This window comes from Haemaphysalis longicornis, unplaced genomic scaffold (assembly GCF_048455015.1).
Source record: "Haemaphysalis longicornis isolate Haplotype H1 unplaced genomic scaffold, Haemaphysalis longicornis Haplotype H1 scaffold_3, whole genome shotgun sequence".
Taxonomy (NCBI): Eukaryota; Metazoa; Arthropoda; class Arachnida; order Ixodida; family Ixodidae; genus Haemaphysalis; species Haemaphysalis longicornis.
Genome location: NW_027526335.1, coordinates 26119584 through 26137291, shown reverse-complemented (window position 1 = coordinate 26137291; position 17708 = coordinate 26119584). Strand labels below are relative to the sequence as shown.

Here is a 17708-nt window from a genome sequence, read left to right as displayed (position 1 = left end):
AATATTGTTTTATTGTATCATTAGTAGTATTCTATTGTGTTATTATTTTTATTGTATTATTGATCTTTAATTACTTGTAGCCATCAACTTCTCCCAGCTGACCTGTAAGTCATACCGTAAAATAGCTTTGACAGCGTTGCATTTAGGTCCGGTAACAAACTTACGCTCTTTTCTCCAGTTGGCTTTAGGTGGATTTGGCTTATTTCGTAAAAAAATGCCTCACTTGTCAGTCATACCAAAGGACCACGTACGCACAGGAGTATAAGTACGTGGAACGTTCACGGAATACGATCCGAACCCCGGGGATGGATGGATGATTCGAAGGTTCTTTGGTGTTCGTGGTGTGAAGGTCGAAATTGACCCTAAAATTGAACAGGGTCAAAATTGAATAGGGTCAAAATTGACCTTAAAACCCCTTCGGTTTTAAGGTCAAATTGCACTCCCCCTCCTCCCTCCGCTCAGATTCACCCATTCTCCTCAGTTCTGTCAACTTCTCTAAGATTATAAGTCAAATTCCGGCTTTTGGGCGTTCGGATTAACTAGGAAAAATAGTAATACAGACCGACACCAGCAGAGCGAAACATTTTGCCCGAACCCTGTTACTGTGGCGTGGCCATATAGCGTGGAGCATCCATCTTTTTTGTGTGTGTGTTTGTCTGCTTTTATATCACCTTTCCTCCACGGTATGTGACAAAGACTGCGCATATTTGTTTTTGAAGACGACAGACGCCGTTTGGCTACTTAAAGCCGAAAATTTGACTCAGTCTGTCTGCCCACCTGCCTGTGTCCCTCTATCCAGCCATCCGGCCAAAAGATAACAGAATCCTTGAACTAGAAGTTTATGTGGGCGAAACCTTTTCAAACCATTGCACCTGTTACCATACTTTATACATGTCAACAATATTGAGTGAAACGAAACATTAGGCAAATAAATTCGAGGCAAAACATCAATGTACAACTGGCATTTGGAGCGTAGTTTTAATTTAAAATGAACGAGATCTTTATATTTGCGTTATCAAATATTAAATACGCATTGAAAACAATATTTTGACATCAAAATACAAAAAGAGCTCGCGCGAGCCTCGACCACGTGTTCCAAATTAAACAGTAACAAAATGTTCCAGTAGATGGCACTAGCAGCGGAACGCGGGAAAATTGAGTTGACTTTAGCAAACCTTCATCGAGCTTGTCGTGGGAGTAGCGAGACGGGAGAAGGGGTGAGCGGATGAGAGAATAGCGGCATTTACGTGGCAGAGGTGGCAGACGACTATTGTCTTTCGTCGACACTTGCAGTAAAGGGAGCAGATTTTATTTTATTTTATTTCATTTCATTTCATTTCAATTATTAGTTCCTTAAGGGCCCGAAGGCATTACATAAGGTGGGAAATACATATAGGGAAGACAATGAATAAGTATAAAATAAATACAACTGGACATAAAAAAAAATAAGTAACGGTGACTGACATGCATCAGTCAGCACAACTAACAACAAAAAAGGCAGGTAACAGAAAACTAACACCGAATACACAAGTTCAGTTACAAGATTTTAAAAAAAGCCCAGAAAAAGAGAATACAAGCAAGAGCGATTGCAGAGGTTCAAACTGGTAAGGCGTATGAATCAGCATTGATATTCGAGTTGTGATAATGGTCGTCAAATTTTTTTCGGGAAGATGCGCGGTCAGTGCGCGGTCAGTGTCGGGTAGCGAATTCCAAAGGGTTATTGCATTGGGAAAGAATGAAGTTGTGAATGCTGATGTTCGATCGGGTATGTGTGCTATTTGGTGGGTGTGATTTAGGCGCGCTGACGTGCGGTGGGATGGTTTTAATAGTCCATGCCTTGATTTTGGATGATAGTACGCCCCATGAAGGAGGCACAAACGTGCGATATGACGGCACGATGCAAGTGACGGAAAGGGAATGGGCCGTTTTAAAGCTGTGATGTTGGTACCGGAGGAGTATTGGGAGGCGATAAAGCGAGCTGCACGATTTTTTATGGATTCTAGGTTAGGGGTCAAGTATGGTTGTGATGGATGCCAGATTGATGAAGCGTATTCAAGTTTTGGGTGCACGAATGTTAGATAAGCAAGTTTATTTCTATGGCCGAGGATTTCAGATTTCGTCGGAGGTTTGATATTTCGTCGGAGGCCGCGGATTTCAGGTTTCGTCGGCGGCCAATATTTAGTTGTTGTTGCTGCTGATGGCATGAGGTCCCTGGATCGTTGTCATTCCGAGTGTCAAGATGTAAACAAGATTCAAAATTGAGCGCATAAAGTACAAAGGTTCGAAGGTACGAAGGTTCCAACTTCCAAGCTTCCAACTACAGCACCTTTAAAAAAATATCGAAGTACCGTACTTAAAGCGAAGCCCCCCCCCCCCCCCCTCCCCCCCCCCCAAAAAAAAAAAAGAAACATAAACTGGATAAGAAAAATGAACAGCCTGTTAAAGTAAAAACAACTGCGACTGCGTCATTTTCAAAGTGCGCTCAAGCTTGCTCAGACTCCCGGGAATAAACGCCAACGACCTTTCGCTAGAATCCGTCTAAAAAAAAAAAAAAACGCGGCAGCTTTCTTTTTATCTATGGCATGAAGGATGCATAAGCTTTTTTCCCGTCGAACCACAAGACCGCGCGCCAAGCCGAAGTTTAGCTGTAAAAGGGGTCTTTCAACTTACTTATTCATACCGATTTCCACGTGTCGTTTGATATAGAGCGTTCTCCTCTTTTTCTTTATGCCAGTTGAACGTTCCCTGCCGGTATGCACACTAGCTGAATGCGTCTGGGTTTCCCTTGAAAACTTCAACTTTTTTTGTGTATGTGTGTGACCAAGCGCTGATGGTGTTCTTTTGACATCTCGGTGTAAACAGGACTGTTGCTTCGTTTCAAATGCTCTCGGGGGAAGTGATTAAAGAGAAGCCACTTGACATTTGTATACTTTCATCTGCGAAGCGTAGAGCAGGGAACCCCGACAGACTTTCTGGAGTCCGTCTTTTTTTTTTTTTTTTTCGCGACGCTTTTCTGGCATTGCTTCTTTAAGGCCGATTTTACCTCAAGGGGACCGTGTCGTAAAAAAAACACCTCTCCGTCGACAGCGTTAACTTAAACAAAAGGTTTATACTGACTAACGATTTTCCCAAGTGATAGTATTGTTGCCGAAATTCATGCATTCCAATATTGTTCAGCGCTAAGGAAACCTTCGGCACGTTCTAGGCAAATAGAGTCCACGAAACAGGCCAGGAGCGCTGCGTCAACCAAAAATGCGCATTGTATTAGTTTTATTAACGCACACACACACACGTACGCCCACAACTGCACTTCCCTACGTTTACGTCCCATCTTTCCTTCGTTGCCTTTCTCTCTCAAGCGCTTCTATAACGCCCCGTTCGTTGATACCCACTCTCATTTCGGCAATTTGCCCAAATTCTGCCCAATTTTAACGAATTACCGCTTATAATGAAGCCAGTTTTCTGTTTGGAGTCCTTCGCATAACGAGGATACACCGTACCTAGGGCTAGGCCATTTAAAAGTTCACGTTAAAGTTAAAGCTAAAGTAAGGTTCTCCTAGCCTTGTATTCTTCTCACATAAGTCTTATTTCTTTCTGGGCAACAGCGCAAAAAAAGACGTGGACGAAGGGAACGGAGTCAGTGCTCGGTCCTGTCCGTTCCCTTCGTCCACCTCTTTTTTCGCGCTGTTGTCCAGAATGACGCCATACCAGCTTGCCCAGCTCACTACTCTGTTACAGTCTTATTTCTCTCTCTCTCTCTCTCCCTCTTCCTTTTCCCTCCTCCCGGACGCGCAGAGCGGGCGACGGCCGAGCGGGTTGGGGTCCTGCGCGGCATGTGACGATGTGGGCGGCCGAAAACTACGCGCCGGGCCTGATCGCCATCAGCGAGAGCGCCGGCGAGAACCCGCTGCAGAGCCGGCGGCCGAAATGCCGCCGCCTGTGTCGCTACCTGGGCGTGCTGGCCTTCCTGTCCGTGCTGGGCATCGGCCTGTGCTTCGCCATCGTGCTCACGGTCGCCCAGCCGCCCGGCCACGCCTCGTGGGAGTACCTGCTCATCGCGAGCCCCATCGTCATCCCGGGCCTGCTGGCGCTCTACCTGTGCACGCGGCGCTGCTGCGGACTCATTCTCAACCTCGTGTTCGCCTTCCTCGCGCTCCTCTGCGGGGCCGTGCTGGTGGCCACCGAGACGCTCGCCTCCATGGGCATCATGCTCACCATCGTGGGGGGACTCATCCTGGCCGTGATCCTGGTCACGCTCATCTACGACCGCGTCACCGGACGATCGTACGATGACGACGACGACTACGAGGACGGAGAGCTCGGCGCCGCCACGGGTCTCGCGGGAGGAGGAGGCGGCAGCATGCGCAACCGCAGCCTGCGGCGGCGCGCGGGAGACCTGCTGTTCGGAGACGACGTGTCTCAGCGGGCCTACCCAAACTGCGCGCCGCTGCGGCGAAGCTTCCGCCTGGCTTCGCAGAAGAAAAAGCACCACCCTCCCACGCAGGTTGGCGCCATAGCGACGTCGGGGCAGCGCGTTAGTGGGCATCCATCACCCGTGGGGAGGAAACCGGCATGCTTTGTGCCGCTCTTCCTGCCGTAACCTTTATTGTCAAGTTCACTCTCCGGCGTGCAGAAAGCGTCAAATTCTAGTCGATTACTAACAACTCATTCCGCGCATGTGGTCTGCATAGCAATGCGTCTCGTGTTCACGTCAATTCGCACGGGGTTTCTTCCAATGCTATTGTTTCAGCTAATGCTATAAACTGTTTTATAGCAGTCGTGTGATATACAGACGCTATATACACTGTATACATAAATATAAATTTCCGGTCCCGAAGCTGCAGCTAATGAATGCCGGTAAGCGCTCTTAACGCGGAATCGTTACAGAGCGAAACAGAAAACCTTATTGTCTAGACAGTCCTAGTCCGGGCCGTCCTTCCACAGTCTCTTCATTAGGAGACGGCCGGTCCGCAGATCTTCCAGAGTTCCTCACTAACCCGTAGGCAGCGGGCCGCCAGAGGTTCTTACGTCGACTCGACGCCCACGCCATGATCCTGGTTCTGCCAATCCTCCTCCCAGGAAGAGATGTGGGAGCTTAGGCGGGGCGGCAGGTCGGTGGATGACCTTCCAAGTACAGGTGTCGTACTCATGGGTGGAATGCCAGTTGGGTGTAGAGGAAGTTGGGTGGGATAGGATGCCATGTATACAGTGAATTCGGGGTGGGCTAAGAAGAAAGGAGGTTTGTGCTTGCCGGGCCGTAGATGCGGCTTTACGGGAGAGGGTTGGCTGGGGGACTAGTAAACACTGCCTACTGGCACGTAGCGCGCAGAGATGCTGTCGGCGTTCCTCCTCGTCACAGAGATAGCGTAATGACGATGTATATACAGAGGTCGTTTGTTTACTTTAATTAACAATGGGTATGCATGTTAACCATGATGTTGACCGTGGTGTATAGGTTCGTTTTTTTTCCCTTTAATTATCTGGCGAGTAATTCACAGACGTGGTCCACTGCATGCGCCTCCTTAGTTCGGTGTGTGGGCTTCTTACGCACACGCGCCGTTTTAACTGGAAAGCACCCTTGACAGGCAGCATGTACTTCCAAATGCTGTATCCTAGATGACACGAAGAATGGCGACGAAAATGCCGCTACCAGCTCCTCTGTAAACTTCAGCGCTTTGCTCTCATTTCAGGGCGCATCCCATTGGTGTTTCATGAGCGATTTCGGCGTCCGGTGTCGCAGGTGCAGTTTATCGTGCCCGAGCTGCCTCCGCCTTCGTCGGGGCTGCACTCTCGCAACAGCCCCGAGCACGGCGTGATCCCTCCGGCCTCCGGAGGCGAGGCCCCCGCGACGCTTGATGGCATCCCGCGCGGCCATCATGACGCCTGCGTCGCCAGTACCAGCGGAAGATGCTCGCAGTGCGAGACCCACGCCTGCCCGCACGCCCGCCCCCCGCCGCCGCCGCACGCCTGCCCCCCGTCGCCACGCCCGCAACCAGCCATGGTCGCCGCCAACGAGCAAGCCTCTTGAGGAAGAAAGCGCGGCAACCACCTTGTGCAAGGACTTGGCGGTCTCGTTTCTGAGGCAGAACCCTGCCCGCCCGAAAAGCCGAGACGTGCTTTTGTTACTTGGTCAGCGAAACTCAGGGTTACTCGTTACAGCGTCCTTCCTGCTTAGTTTCTCGGGCCAGAAGATTAGTGGAGAATGAGCTGGCCGTTGTGTTGCATTATCAAGGGCAGAGATATTGTATGTCTTGAGCAGACCCTGCCCTGATCGAACGTGAGGCACCCGAGATGGCAACACACGTGAAGGAAGGGGTCGGACAACAAAGGCGGATGCTTCGTTTGCTTGCCGACCTGTGTCTCTAACGGAAATGTGGAAGGAGGAGGGCTGTCTCTATATATCTGCTCTAACCAAATGACGAGCCATGCAGGCAGCCCTTTTACCCCGCGAGTGCATTGTGCCCGACTGTTAATTTAGCATGGCAAGCGTCTGGCTTCACTAACGAATGTGCCGAAGTTTCTGCATGGGTGGGTATCGAGGAAAAACCGCTCTTTTCTTGTTCTTTCTTCTCCCTCCGTGCACGCTTCACTCTCGCAGCGCGAAAAGCGGCGGCCCCGTCAAAGTGAGAAGCTCTGCTTGCGGCAAAGTGGTCGATGAATGGCTAACGCTCTCATGCGCCGTCAGCAGCTTCCAAACGTCCGCTTTGCCATCGTGCCGCAAGTACTCGCTGTTGCCAAGGAAAAGGACTAATCTGTCTTTCTGTTTTCTTTACGCTATCCTATTAAAATTTTTTTATTATTTTGAATCCCATTTTTTGGTTTTTTTCCTTCATTGTTTCTATTCCTCGAACTTTTTGCGAATTTGTTTCCGGCGCGAGTGTAATAACATGAGTGCCACACTGCTCTCAGGTTACTTTAATACGCGGGAGACCAAAAGTTGCTACATTTATTTTTGTATCTGCGGGAAAGAGAAGTGTCCAAGTGCGTGTGCGTGCTTGAGGATGTGCATCTGTGCGTATGCACGCGTGCGTGTGTAAGTGTACCTGGGTATGTGTTAACGTGTGGATGTGCACGAACATTTCAGTCAGCCCGCTAAAACGGTAATGTGGTCATAATGTCAGCACAATAAGCAGCAGTGAGCTGCCGGCTGAAACAGTCTTTCGCTAGGAGTTAGTTAGCGGCAATCGCACGTGCTTTGTTTTATTATTGTTATTTGTTTGTGTTTTTCTGCGACACAAAGCATTTGTCGTCCGAAATAAGGCAGAGGTGAAACCGATTGTTGTATGCAAATGAACACCCGTTAAAATAAAACCGGGCCATCTCCACTAAACGTGAAACCTGAGGAGGTGCGAAGCAGCAGTGTATAAGTGCATTCTTCGCGCCTTGGCGTTTTTACCTGTGGGGATGAAACCGTTTGGGGGTAGAGGTATACAGCCGTGCTGTAAGGGTTTCTTGTCTTTGAAGCACAGAGCGTTCTGGCGCGAGGCGCTGGAAAACGAGTGTCCCGGTGTTTTTTTTTTAATACGCGTTTTTGCCCACGTAGATGAAACGTTCTAGCACGCACGAGGTGTAGGAAAAGGAGTATCCCCGTGTTTCAGTACCGTGACGACATGAAACGACGACGACGAGAGGAGACGCTGACAGCCCGAGCCCCTAAGGGGCTTCGGCCCTAAAGTTTTGCGTTAGAAGCTGACCGCAGTCTGTGGCCTCCGCAGCTTTCAGTTTTAAACGGGAATCTCCCACGGTCGCTAATTGTAAAGACCGCCTTGTCCTGACCGTCATGCGATTGTTTCCAATTAGAGTATAATTGGTTTCAGCACCGGAATAAAGTTATCCTCTTTGTTAACGAGCAGGAACAAAAAGCTTAGGGTTACAGTGGTCAATGGTGGCGTATTCATCGCTATAACGTTTTTGCTGCTCTAAGCTTTTAATGAGCATTTACTTTACGCTTTCTACTTTTCAGTTTTGATGTTACCTGTGATGTTGCTCCGCAAAATATATGCGTGGCTTCCAACAAATGTTACCGGCTTGCCATTTTCAACACGTTGAGTTGCTCTCCTAGTTCGAACATATACTTAGCAAAACTAGCCAAATTAGCTATCTTGGATTCCTTAAACACTGACCATAATTCTCAGAACACCATTAGACATACATTTTGTGGTTTTCCAAATCCCTTCGTCTGTGTACTGCCAAATGAAGTATCCACAAAAAATTGGTCTGGTGAAACCGTAGCAAAAAAAAATTCCCAGTATGTAAGAAATGAAAATTTTTGTGCGTAACAAATTTTAAAATTTAAAAAAAGTTATTTACTTACAAGGAGGCTAGCTTTAGGTTACGCGAACGACTACTGCGGCGGCGCCTCAAATAGTTCGCTGCAACTGCGGGTGAGCTGACAACTTACTCAATCAAATGTGCGGTTGCTCGCATTTCCAGCTAAGAAACAGCAACAAATCTAACAACAGCTTTCGCTTTATCGGTGGCATGATCGAAGCGGTCCAAAGAATTACCTCGACAATCTTGTTATTCCTAAAACCAACGAGATCGGACGATAGTTGTGCTAGGTGATTTTGTTTTCACTGCATACATTACTTCTACTATTCCGTGTTTTATCTTACTTTTACTGACTACGCCTTGTTGTATTTCAGCTGCTGGCCAGGGGCTGCCGCAGAGCTAGCGATAATGTATTCTACCAATTAGAATGCCACTGCGGTTGGTCAAGCGGACATAATTTGGTGAAATGATGCCGACCATAAAATCAACACTAATAGTTATCTTCCTCGCCATGTCATTCGTTTCGAAAACATTCTGCTCTCACCATTGATATCGCTTGACAACGAAAAAAAATATTTTCCCACCCCGCTTGCGGCTTCGCAAGGAAAGGAAAACACGGGCAGCCCACTCCATCGCAAAACCATGTCAAGAGTGAGTGCATAAATTGAAGATGTTCTGTTGATTCTGTATTGTGTGCTCATCGTAATGCTGGTGTGCGTGCTTCGTTATATCGCGTTCTTTTTGTGTGTGAAAATATTTTCGTGCGAGTCGGGTCCATGAATCTCCAAGAGAAACTGCTCTTTGTGAGTGTGCTGTGCACCTCCGATTTCCTGGGTGCATTGCATGAAAACTGTGTGTTTTTTCCTGACAAAAAAAAAAGAGAAGGGACGCAAACTGAATGTAACCTAGATTCCCTTTTTTATGTTTTTACTCTCAACCTTCAGCTGCATGCGCAAAGAAGGCTTCACACCTTCCGAATTTTTAGCAGATACAGACCGTACCTTCTTGCGCATTCCGCTACCGTCCGTGTTCACTTTTAAAAGTTTGACGAGTGAAAGTGTGCATTGCACGCAGGAGCGGGTAGATGTAGGCATTCCGCGGAGAAGCACAAGCGGCGTGCTGCGCTGAGCTGTTCCTTTTGTTATGTTATTCTTTTGTAAAAGCGGCAACCATGAGGGTTGAGCGATTGCTTTTCCCTGCGACGGTCGAATGAACGAGGCCATCGCTTTGAATACAGTCAAACGCCTGTACAACTAAGCGTGTGGGACCGCGATAATTGCTCGTTATACACGTCACTTCGCTGTATGCGTCGCGCACTTAACTGACCCCCTACAAAGCAGATAAGCTCACTGAGAGAAACAATCGTCAAATTTAAAACGCAATAGCCGTAAAAACGTCGTCAGTTTTCTTTTGCACAGTAGGATGACGTACTGAATGCGGAACCACTGCCGATTTGATGCTGTCAAAGTTTACGGCGTGCTGCGGCACGAGGTCAGGGAGTGACGAGATATATATCTGGAGCGCGTCAAATGCTGCTACCGCTTCGCGGTTAGTCATAACGCTTGGCTCCTCTGGAAGCTTTTCATCGCTGCTAGCCTGATCATTTACGGCATCTCAGTTCTCTATGATGGCCTCCACGATGTCGTCAGTTGCTGGGTCAGAGCAAACCAGAGCCTTGTCGTCCACCGAGACGTAATCGTCGGCCGTCACAGCCCATGCTGCGCCACAACACACGCTGTCCGTGTTTATCGATTCCTGCAGCTCCGTGACCTAACTGCATGACTCGCGGTCGTCAGTACACCTATCACCTGCGCGTTGCAACGTGGGCGGCTAGCTGTATTCGTTATCAACGATTGGTAACGGATCAATTTTTTTAGTTAAACAGGCAAATTCACTGTAGTGGTCTTCGCTGCAGTTGCGTTCACAATACATGGGAAAGACAGGAATCTGGTCAGGCTATACGGCTTGCTTCGTTGTACAGACTATTTGAAAGTAGAAGCGTTCGTTGTAGCGGCGCTTGACTGTACTCAAGTTGGGAAATACATCTACTCCCCTCGAGACCATGTGTAAATAACTCCGAACGTGCGTTTCCGAAACTCGGCGGGCTGATTTGCAGTGAGCTATCGCTGGCATTGTTAGCCTCTCGAAAGAAAAGACGGATTGCATCAGCAGCTGACAACTGTTCATAACAGTGGTGTACCACACGTGTCATCCTCGAATGCTTCGACAAAGCGCGTCCAGAACAGAAAACTCGCCGTGAGGTAAAGACCATTTCGCATCTCGAGGCTGTTTTTCCATCCGGGATGAGTTCAGCTCGGCGTGCGAAGAACGTGCGGGTCTCACCAGTCTCTTCCGCGTTTCTCGGTAAACTGCTTCACTTTTTAGGTGCCGTACTTCAAGGGCGTCTACCGACATGCAAGGCCGTCTGGTGTGCAGTTGACTCGAACTACACCACGGGAGCATCTTCAGAGTACACAATTTCACCCCCGTAGATCCGCCGCGCTGAAGCGTGCCGATATACTACCTAGAACCAAGGGAACACGTACCGCAGCGTAATCCATGCAGACTATCTCTCTCCCGCGACCCCCGCGCAGTTACTCCGTGCTTGCTAGTCTCCAGCGTATTTTTTTAAAACTTACACGAGGTTGTGCCAATGCGTGTACAGTTGCCGTGCCCCTGCATTTCGTATGAAGCGAACCGATACTCTCTGCGCCGTCTTTCGATACACGTGTTCGTGTGGGATAAGATCGCGCGGGAAAATGTACATACGTTAGCTATAGCGAGCGACTGTCCGGGTTGATATTTGTACTCTGCAATAGCTGTTCCCCCATGTTCGCATGCCGTAAAACTCGTGCATGGTATTTACACAATGTGTTATATGTATATATGCGCGTACACGTGAGAAAACCGAGCGTACGTTTCAATTATTTAAAACTCGCCACAGCACCATGAAGAGCTAGTTTGTAAGAAATATGTGGAAGGATGTGATGTGTACGCTTAAAAGTACTCCGAGGCAAATAAGGAAGAGTCACTAAAGACACTCACATTGTTATTTAAAATTAACGCCGCTGCATGTTCTTTGCTTAATGGTGGTAATAAAATTCATACACAGATGAAAGGGGCAGCCTATATATAATTTAAAAAATAGGCAGAGTGTTCTTTTTAAGTTCAAGCTAATACTCCAAACCTTCGCCATAACTTATATGGTTTTTAACATAACCCAACAGCTGCAAAACAGAAAATTCGTCTACAGTCGAGACGGGTAAAGAATGTTAATATAAAGGCGGGTTTCCAATGTAAAGCGGGAACAATTATTAAGCCTAGCACCTGGTGAAAATCCCCAAAGGTTTAACTTGAAAAGAAATGAGCGTAATGCCCGAAAAAAAGGCAACACATATGCTGTGCTTTTGGCCAGCGGATAGCACATAAACGGTTGAGTAAGCTTGTTGTGGACTGTGCACACTATTGTTTACGCTCGTAACTCACCTTGGCTCCACTCGCCATCCTCTTTTCTAACCCCCTGTATATTCCGCGTGCGATAGCTCTTTTCCCCACAGTACCGTTCCTTACCAAACTAGATTTATCATACCACTGTTAAATAAAGGAAAGAAGTCGTCTTTATATTAGTAAAGTTTGGGTTTGAAGAATGAATGACAATCTAATTCACTCACGGATTACTAGCGTTCGCGTCCGCCTCGACTAAGTGTGGAATGTGGGTAAACTTGAGGTACCGACACAAGATACCCGGTCACCGTCGCGAATTCACGGCCAACGCAAACTGCCGGCACGGTGCGTTTTAACGCGTTCGTTTGTTGGTTTAAATACGCTCTCATCTGTCTATAGCCTTGCTGGGCGAGATGTATCTAACGTGAGAAGTGCTGTCATGACAACTCGCTATACCATTTCTCCCGAAGAAACAGATAGTCGTAATTTTTTGTGCAGCCGCGGCGCGTGATGGTAAACAAACACCCCGCATTGTTTGTTACGCCAAGCGGAATACGGCCGCAGTGCCGGTAAGTGTGATACCCTGAGAATGAGGTAAAAAAAGGGCGGTATATTTAAGATGTTGCGAATACACTGGCACAAATGGTCGTGTATTTATCTGCCGATCATTGGTTACGCGAAGATTGCCCACGTGAGCAGCTTACGCTGGTCAATAATCACCAGAGGGAACTGGCCGGCTATTATACACCTACATTTTCTTCCAGTCAAGCAGTTTTCATTAAAACCTAACTTCCCCGGACTCTTCGTGGAATCCAGGGGCTGTATTCTCGTGTTTTGTCCGTTTTGTGTCCGTTTCAAAAGCGTCCGTTTTGAGCGAGCCCTCACTGACTAAAAGCAAACACCCGGATGTGACGCCATGCAAGCACGGCAGAGATATATGAGCCGCGGCTTCTCTGAGCCACTCGGAGCAAACAATTTGGAGCAGATGATTTTTCGTCACGTTGTTGTTGGTTAGCTGGCGGAACAATAAACACATAAAAGATAGTTTTGAAATAGGTAGAGTCGTTTCATATGTGTTTGCAAGAACAGTTGGCAAAAGTCTACCCAAAGATGTGACGCCATGCAAGCACTGCAGAGATATATGAGCCGCGGCTTCTCGGAGCCACTCGAAGCAGACGATTTGGAGCAGACGATTTTTCGTCGCGTTGTTGTTGGTTCGCTGTCGAAACAATAAGCACATAAAAAATAGTTTAAAATATGTAGAGACGTTTAAACTGTGTTTACAAGAACGGTTGGCAAAAGTCAACCCAAAGCCCGCCTACAACTGGAAATATGTCACAAAAAAACGGATGCAAAACGGACGTTTTCAAAACGAACAATTGCGAGAATACCACTCCAGAAGCATATCTTAGCCAAGCACACGGCATAAAAAGGCGTTAAAAATCATTTCAAAGGGCCCGCAGCACACTGTTGGGCGTTTAGTTTCGCACTCACTTGTACTTCTCACTGGCATACGCAAGTCTTTCGGCTTACGCAGCCAGCGAAACCGGACGACCATTTTCCTTTCTCTTCCCTACTGTTTTTATTGCGCCGCTGCAGCACCCCTGAGGCGGGAATGCGACCAACTGGATTACACGCCGAATATTCCACCAGTCCGTGTTGTTGTCCCCATTTCTTCTTTGTTTTTCTTTTTTAATTTACAAATACTGAGGTCTCGTTGCTGAGACATGGAAGTATTGGGCGCACACACACACACACACACACACACACAAAAAGTAAACAAACGGAACAGTGCGTATAGTATGTGACTAGAAAATTAAATTCTTCCCGAACTTCATAACGTTTAACCTGCGGAAAGCGCCGTCAATTTAATTCCACAGCTCCATCGTTCGCGGAACATAATTTTCAAACAATCCACCGCGTTCCCTTCGTTCGTCTTTGGCGTGCGTTACTGAGAACGTTGTGCGCCATGGGGCTTCCGTTGATCAAAGAGAGCTCGCATGCAGAGACCGTACACGTGCAAGGCCTGGCGGATTTTACAAAGTGGGTAGATTATTTTTCGGGAGCTCAACAATTCTTTTGTGCTTTCACTAACGAAAGCACGAGGCAGACATTAGTTGGAACTGTATCACAGCAATGTTGTGACAGAACGCATCCGTGTTGCGTATTTCTTGACCAAAAGTACAGACTAGTTTCACCTCCATTAAAAAAAACAGTGCAGACGCCTTACAAAGCAGGAAAAAAGACATGGGCGCTCTCTGCTAAAAAATGAGTTCGGTGTACAATGGATCACACTTTGCCTGGCCACTTGACAGCCGCCAGTACACGCAGAGGGGCAAGCCTCACCGCTAAAAGCGCGCTTATTTAGCTACAACATAGCGATCCTTATTAAAAGTGAAAAAAAAAATTCACGCATCTCCACGAAGTGAATCATGACGAGTTCGCGAAGCACTGGAGACCGTTCTTACCGTAAATAGCCCGTGGCATTGCCCAATCGTGCGTGTAAATGAGTTACAACGCGTGTGTACAGTATATACAGTTCGAATGCAATCCAATCCGATACAATTCAATTTAATCCAATCCAATCCAAACCAATCCCATCGATTTCATTACATTTCAATCCAATCCAATCTCAATCCAATCCAATCCATTTCAATCTAATTCAATCCAATCTAATGCTCCTCGCGCATTCGCAACACTGTGTACACGGACGCCAAGCCCCGGACAGAGCGAGGTCCTAAGGTGCTTCGCCCCTAAAATAGCAGCCCATAAATGGTAATCGATGCGATCGCGAACGCGCTACAGCTTTCCACGCTCCTCCGAACGCGCCATCTTTCCTATTAAGGCGGAACAAATGTAATGCCCGGTGAATGTTCTTTGTAGTCATTCCTTGATTCTGCTTGGTCCGTTGAAGAACCAGTATGCGCTTGTGTCTTTGATGTGTTGCCTGTGTCATTTAAGCCGGCTGTATTTTTCCCCCAGCTTCGGCCAGTCCCTTGTCTGGAGCTGCAGATCAGTCCTTAGGAGGAAAAATCTTTTCCTTGCCCAGGGACACTGCTTCTTCCCATATTTGCCTTCAGTTTTGTCGCCACTAGCCCTCCTCTTCTCGGTGCTCACAAGAGAAAAAAAAAACGGGGAAGAATCAAAGAAGGCAGCCGGCAGATGAAAGTTCAGCAACAGAGCCGTTTATGCTTGGCTGCTCTCTGCCTTCGTTGTCGGCGCTCCGTCTCGTGCCCCCATCTGTTCGCCGCCGTATCTCGCTTTTTCCTGCTTTGGGGCCAAGGCGCGACACCTAACGGGTGTCGTCGATCACAGTCCGCCCGAGTTAATAGAGGCTCGTCGCGTGCATGAGCGTAATACGTACACACATACTCTGTGCAGCGTCCCGTAGAGTTATGGGCCCCGAACTTGCAGCGACATAAATCCTGGATTCACGCTTAACAGCCGCTCGTGAGTCAAGCAGGACTCCATTAGGTGACTCTTCTTCTCTAGGCAAATATTATACCAACACTGTCCAAACGACAGCGCGCTAGCTAAGTTAGTAGAATCGACGAAAAACGGTTTATGAGGTTGCTATAGCAGGAGGCCGGAAAACTAAACTTAATCTGTCTGGACTAGGTTGAGCCACTGGCGTTTGGAAAGGAAACTTGACCGATAAAAATATATCTGTGCACCTTAGTGGTGCTGCTACAGCCTTCCATTGGATACGTATCACTCCACTCGTGATTAATACGGCTTCAAAATGTACGCGCATTTCTCGGTTCTTGTACATTTGCTCTACTACAAGGCAACCAAACAGCGCAAGTTTGGGCGCTAGTGCCCGCAAATCCCAATCTTGACGCTGTTTCGTCACTGTCGTCATGATGGTGCACACATATTTGATTACAAGGATATTAAAAACAACTCCTGCGGATAAAAGGGGCAATAATTTGCTTATTATAACAAACGAAATGTGATAGCAAAATATATGGTCCGTACCACTGCAGGAATATTGTTCGTTTCACTGGCAAGGGCCTCATGCAGAATTTTAGAGAACTTTACAGCAGGTTAGTTTCTCGGGATTATCGTGTGAGCGTCGACCTGCCCACATGTCAGCGTTTTATCGCTGCGCGGCAAGTCGACATCATCGAAAAAAGGGAGTGCGCAAAAAATGCTTGGCCTCCCAAATGGTCCCCGCACGCGTGCATGTCTTCGCCGATATCACCGCTCAAGGCTGCTATGATTGAATGGTTTTGAATTCCCGGATTAGACGGAATGAATTAAACTGGATTAAATGGCGCTATACATGCCGGCCACTCGTATCTCCCGCGATACAGCCTAAAAATGGCGTTTGGTGATTGTATATTTTGAAAACACAGATTAATATCTAGATCGTATTTTTTCCGCCATAGATGACATAAATGACATAAGTAGCCCCTGTAAAACTAATAACATCAATACAGCGTGTCATACAGTTCGTCAATGTGTCAGTAAGGCTGCTCGCTTATAGTATTGTTCGCTGATACACCGGTGTGAAATAAGATACGCGGTTCTGTTGTTGTTGACGCAATCCACCGTCTCCTCGCAAAACACAGATGTTGTTCTAATGGTGGCTTCTAGCATTTGTTGAAAGCAGCGTTGAGTATAAAAGAGACAAGTGCATATACATATATCTCTACAGCGTTGTTCCGTCATAAACTCTGCGAAGCAAGCACTCACTCCGTTGACGTTTGAAGTACCGTCGCCATAATTCCACGTCTCACACACACTGATAGAAGACCATTGCTGAACATGCCCAAGAGTTCCCCAAACGTTGAGCGCAAGTCCGCTTGAACAAACTTATGACGATGTTAGATCTCACGATTTTAGATCTCACAAGGCCTACTCATGCATGGTCTAACAGGTCACAAAAATAGAATAAAAGGCCGAAGTAAAACATTCCTGACTATAATGCAGGTGATCTCATTAGGTAAGGTGCAGCCAGGCTGAAAATATGTGCGGCCTTTACCACACTTCAAAAACAGTTATTGTGTTACACCACAAGAAGTGTACTTACACGTCCAATAAACATCGTTTTTGCAAGTAAATACATTTTCCAGTAGTTGTCCAGTCCTGGTGCGTTCTTAGAGGTGCTTTTTTCCTCTCTCAGAAGTTATGTACATGTCAGTGTCACCCGTTCAATCAACGCCATATATCACGGTGCCTGTCTCACGATTTTTGTTTGCCTTGTCAGGGAGCAGAAACGTTTGCTTCAAATTATTGGAATTTGTTTTCTTAATAAAATGCTCACGGTGTTAGGAAATATTCAGAAGAGATATTTTCGCCAGCAGAAAACCTCCTCTGTGAAAGAAATCTGCAGTACCGAACTGTCTGAGCTGCTTAATATTGCCCGTTTCTTAGTTTCGGCGCTCCTTGCCGTTGTGACGTAGTGCCAACACACTGAAATTGGTAATACCAACAAGGTCGGGCCACGACGCCCACCTGTCACCGCCTTTTTGTTTGTGAATCTGTGACCGGAATCGTGACAGATGTGCTATTCGAAGTGCTCATTCCCTTGCTTGTATTTGAAATGCTTGCTGCTTGCAGTTCATTGCGTTTGGTTGCACTATAGAACCTGCTTGCTGCAGTCTTCTCAGGAAACTGCCGTTTGTTACCTCGTTCCTGGTCATGAATTAATAAAGGTTATTTGCCAAACGTTTTGGATGCATTGTGCCCAACTGGATCACTGGCGTCGGCGTAGCCCACCGCGGTAGCTCAGTGGCTAAAGCATTGCGCTGCTGAGCCCAAAGGAGACGGGCTCAATACCGGCCTCGGTGGCCGCTTTTCTCTTGAACGAGAACAAAAAATTCTCGTGTGTCGATCTTTCGGGTTGGTGTAAATTAATCCGGAGCCCCCCAGAACGGCGCGACCCCTAGCCCAGACGTTGCTTCGGTGCGTAAAGCTCTCAAAATTAAAAGTTTCGAATATAATTTTAATTAAATGTACAGCTGATGATAGTGACAACTAAGACAAAT

At 47.3% G+C, this 17708-nt stretch overlaps 1 protein-coding gene across 1 annotated transcript in view; it reads left to right on the top strand.

Annotated features, from left to right (window-relative positions):
- The window catches only part of LOC144174174 (uncharacterized), a 152655-nt gene extending 135263 nt beyond the window's left edge, over nucleotides 1-17392 (top strand). The window contains exons 2-3 of the mRNA XM_077702688.1: nucleotides 3796-4504; nucleotides 5741-17392. Of these exons, the coding sequence (XP_077558814.1) occupies nucleotides 3842-4504; nucleotides 5741-6028 (951 nt within the window). The 5' untranslated portion in view covers nucleotides 3796-3841 and the 3' untranslated portion in view covers nucleotides 6029-17392. The remainder of the gene's footprint in view (nucleotides 1-3795; nucleotides 4505-5740) is intronic.
- Nucleotides 17393-17708: the final 316 nt, after the last annotated feature.